General features: G+C 68.1%; 1 protein-coding gene across 1 annotated transcript in view; it reads left to right on the top strand.

The window, feature by feature from the left end:
- The first annotated feature begins 240 nt into the window (after positions 1-240).
- LOC112948284 (AP-3 complex subunit sigma-2-like) overlaps positions 241-4,331 on the top strand; it is a 6,308-nt gene continuing 2,217 nt past the window's right edge. Inside the window, exons 1-2 of the mRNA XM_026040529.1 lie at positions 241-324; positions 2,564-2,635. Of these exons, the coding sequence (XP_025896314.1) occupies positions 256-324; positions 2,564-2,635 (141 nt within the window). The 5' untranslated portion in view covers positions 241-255. The remainder of the gene's footprint in view (positions 325-2,563; positions 2,636-4,331) is intronic.

The following is a 4,331-nucleotide window of genomic DNA, read 5'->3' as shown; positions in this document are numbered from 1 at the left end:
CCGCTGCGCGCTCTGTCGGGCTCTGTCGCGACAGGCGGGGGAGGGCGGGGGTCCGGCGCGCGCGCTCGAACCGGAACCGGAACCGGAACCGCAACCAGGAGCGGGGCCGAGCGGGGCGGCGGGGTCCGCGGCACCGCCCCGGAGCCGCGCTTCCGGGGCAGGCGAGGGGCTTCCGCGGGGGGCTGCGGCACCCGGTTCGTCTTCCGGCCCCGGTTCGGCCCCGGTCCCGCTCCGAGTCCCGGCCCCGCCGCCACCATGATCAGCGCCATCCTGGTGTTCAACAACCGCGGCAAGCCGCGGCTCGTCCGCTCCTGCGAGCGCCTGGTGCGGGCACCGGCACCGCGACGGGGCTGGGGGAGCCGGGCCGGGCGGTACCGGGCAGCTGGGCCGGGCTGGGGCCGTGCCAGAGCGGGGACTGACCCGGGCCAGGGGTCTGGATGGGGCAGGATGGGGCCAGGGGTCCGGACTGGGCTGGGGCTAGGCAGTGCTGGGGGTCTGGAGCGGGCTGGGACGGGGCTGGGGGTGTGGAGCGGTGCCGGGGTTCTGGAGCGGGCCGGGCCGTGCCGGGCGGGCGGTGTGGGTCAGCGCGGCCCGTGTGCGCCCGCAGCCCGAGGAGCGGCAGCAGCAGCTCGTGCGCGAGGCCGTCCAGCTGCTGCTGCGGCGCCAGCAGCGCGGCCGCAGCTTCCTGCGGTGCGGCAGGGGAGGGCGCCGCGGCACCGGCACCCCCGCGGCACCGGCACCCCCGTGACACCCCGCGGCACCGGCACCCCCGCGGCACCGGCACCCCCGTGACACCCCGCGGCACCGGCACCCCCGTGACACCCCGCGGCACCGGCACCCCCGCGGCACCGGCACCCCCGTGACACCCCGCGGCACCGGCACCCCCGTGACACCCCGCGGCACCGGCACCCCCGTGACACCCCGCGGCACCGGCACCCCCGCGGCACCGGCACCCCCGTGACACCCCGCGGCACCGGCACCCCCGTGACACCCCGCGGCACCGGCACCCCGCGGCACCGGCACCCCCGCGGCACCCCCGTGACGCCCCCGTGCCGCCCGTGTCTGCAGCCTCTTCGGCGGCCCTGAGCACAAGCTCGTCTACCGGCACGACGCCACGCTCTGCTTTGTGTTCTGCGTGGACTCGTGCGAGAGCGAGCTGGGCATCCTGGACCTCATCCAGGTGGGTGTGTGGAGCGGCGGCCGCGCGTCCCTGCGCGCACCAGGTCCTGGTGCCGCCCGCAGAGGGGCAGCTCTGCCCGCCCGCATGGACGCGCAGGGTGGCCGGCATAACGCAAAGCTCCTGTGTGAGGAAACACCAAGGGTGCCCCAGTAAACGTCGGAGAAGATCAGATACTTGGTCACCAGGTGCACTGCGAAAGGGCCCCAGCTAAACCAAGTTAGAGGCASGTGCCAGAGCCTCTGCAGAGCGACGTCACGCAGTTTAGTTCCTGTTCGGATCGTGCCTTTAGCTGCGTGGAGTTTTGGAGAGTAGTTCTCCGTGGGCCACCCCTCGTTTGTTGTGGCAGCCGCTGCAGGAGGCGGCTGTGGCCCTGGCGCTCTCGGCAGCCGCAGGGCAGCACCGCGGCAGGGCCGCCTGCGTTGCCCTGCCCGGCTCCGGTCAGAGATCCCAGGCCAGGAGGAGGTGTCCCTGGCTGGATCTGTGCGGAGTTCCCGCCTGTTCCCACGCTCGTCCTGTTGGCATGTCCTGGTGCGGCGTATGCAGCACTTCCCGGTGCCGTTCCCATAGCGGGAGGCCGTGCCCTGCTCGGTCACCTGCTGCGTTCCCATGTTCCCACGTCCCCGCCGCCGTGCGGGGTGCCCGCGAGCCGGGACACGGCGTGCAGCCCCGGCGCTGCACGGGAGGCTGGCGCCGAGGCGCTGGCACCTGCCGGCCTCCCTGGCACGCAGGGCGCTGCCGCCYGGCCTTGGAGCCGGCCGTGCCGGCGGCACTGGGAAAACAATGGGAGCAGTGTGGGAGCCGCGGCTGCACTGGGGCAGCCTGGCCACACTGGCAGCGCTGCCTTGTCCGGCTGCACCTCCGGCTACGAGAGATCTCGGCTGGAGCCTGGAGCGGGGGGGCTTGGGCTTCCCGAGCAGCTTGGGGGGCCCGTGCTCGGTGCGCTGGGCAGTGCTGGCCGTGCCGGGCCACGCTAGGCCGTCCTGGTCACACTGGGCAGTACCAGTTGTACTGGCAGTACCAGTACCATCCCAGTCACCCTGGGCCATCCCAGTCACCGTGGGCAGTGCCAGTCACCTTGGGCCACCCCGGTCACCCTGGGCCATCCCGGCCACGCTGGGCAGTGCTGCTGTGGGCAGCAGCCTCCTGGTGCTGCTCACACCCCCTGCACCATCCCCAGGGCTGCCGGCGCCGGGCGCTTTGCTGCCATTGAAAGCAGGTGTTTTTTCCAAGGGATGTGTTCCCGTTGGGGTGGAAGCCTGGGATGCAGCGAGTGTCCCGCTAGTCCCCGTGCGGGCTGCAGCGGGTGCGTGCGCGGCGCCCGTGCTGCGCGCGGGGCCCGTCCTGCTGCCGCCGCCGGCGCTCACCTCCTCCGCTCCCGCCCAGGTGTTCGTGGAGACGCTGGACAAGTGCTTTGAGAACGTCTGCGAGCTGGACCTCATCTTCCACATGGACAAGGTGGGGCCCAGGCGTCCGTGCGCTCCTCTCGGCCACCACCTCCTCTTTCATCCCTCCCTTCCGCGCTCTGCCTCCTCCGCACCTAGTGCAGAGCCCCCGAGCCCTCCAGGAGAGCCTGCTGTGCACTTCGGGCTCCTTCCCCTGATGGAGATGCACACTGCAGCTAGGGAAGCACGTTCTGCGGGAGCTGCTCCCACGAACCATCCCAGGCGCTTGGCCGTGTTGAGTCCCCTGCGCGGAAGGTTCGGAGCGCGGCCGGCTGCGTGCCACGTGTGTCCGTGGGGCTCTGCTCCCCGCTGCACGGAGCCCTCCCCTTGGGGTCCTGGGCGGGCACGGGTTCCTGGGATCCCAGAGGAGGCTCCGCTCCACCTTCTGCCCTGTGGCAGCACCGGAGGGACACAACAAGACTCTGGCATTTCAGCTCTCGCTGCACTCTGGGACGCTGCTGCGAGCCCTGTTAATGTTTCATTAGAGCTGCAGAAAACAAGGGCGAAACAATGGGGCTGTTTGGAGTACAGGGTGTTTGATAAACTTGCACTCGAGCCATGGCCTTTAGTGCTTCCTCTTCAGCTGGTCAGAGTTTCTGTGCGGGAACGTTCCCTTTGATCGTCTAGATGGAGCCAACGATAGCAAGAAATATTCTTAGGGACGGGAGAGACAGATAGCTGACGTGTGCTGGACTTGTGCTGCTGCTGATAAAGGCTTTTCCTGCTCGGCCGAGGACAAAGCACATCAACAAGAATGTCAGGGAAGCTGGGGAGTGTTCCCTTGCTGCTCGTGGTGCTTATTTATAAATTCCCTGGCACAGAGTTAGCAAATATTCTTAGAAGTTGCTCCAGAGCAGCTCAATGTGCTGCAGCTGGTTACGGTTTTGCCTTTGTAGTAAACTCGCAGAAGTGCTGCGAGGCGGATTGTCTCGTCAGCGAAAATCACTGTTATCAAAGCACCCCCAAAGGGAGGGAGAGGAGGGAGGAGGATGCTGAGAAGGACCTGARGGAGGAGCGATGGCCCCGGCCAAATCTTGTGGGACTGCGGCCGGGGCGTCCGTGGAGTCGCCAGGACCTGGCAGCTTTGCACGGGGCGGAAGGTTATTCCTTTGGCTGGGGTCAGCCGGGCTCTTAGGGTGCCAGCTTGGGGAGCGGGACCCCGAAGGGCGCGGGGCTCCTTGCGCGGGGAGGCTCTGCCGCCCAGCCCGGCTGCGGTGGCGCCGTCCCCGCGGGCCCTGCCCGGAGCTGCCCTGGACGGGAACGTGAGTCCTCGGAGCAGCTGCGAGCTGCAGCGGACGCGCTCGCTCCGGAAGCTCCGTGTTCCYGAAGACAAAGCTTCCTTGGGATTTCTGCACGCTTGGGTTTGCTCCAGTTTGGCCTGAAACCAGATCTGGAAGGAGCGGTGTTTCCTGCAGGCCAGCGGCTCCCTGCGGGCGCCGGCGCCCTGGACACGGCACTGGGGCAGCCGGGCCCGCGCCCACGGGCACCTTTCCCCCTTCTAGCAGCTTCTCCAGCCTGCGTTATTTTCACAGCGTTTTCCTGCAAGGATTTCTCTCACTGTATTCGCGAGTGCAATCAACCCTCATGAGGCCATAAAACAATATAATAACTTAACCATCTCGCAGTAATAGCCTATTTCACGGAAGCAAGCAGAGCCCCATAAATTCATTATCCGTGCTGCGTCGCTGTTGGAAACCGCTGACTTGGCG

Source organism: Nothoprocta perdicaria, unplaced genomic scaffold, assembly GCF_003342845.1.
Source record: "Nothoprocta perdicaria isolate Ctin4 unplaced genomic scaffold, notPer1 scaffold_26, whole genome shotgun sequence".
Lineage (NCBI taxonomy): Eukaryota > Metazoa > Chordata > Aves > Tinamiformes > Tinamidae > Nothoprocta > Nothoprocta perdicaria.
Note: the sequence above shows the minus strand (reverse complement) of the source record. Positions and strands in the feature narration are given on the sequence as shown.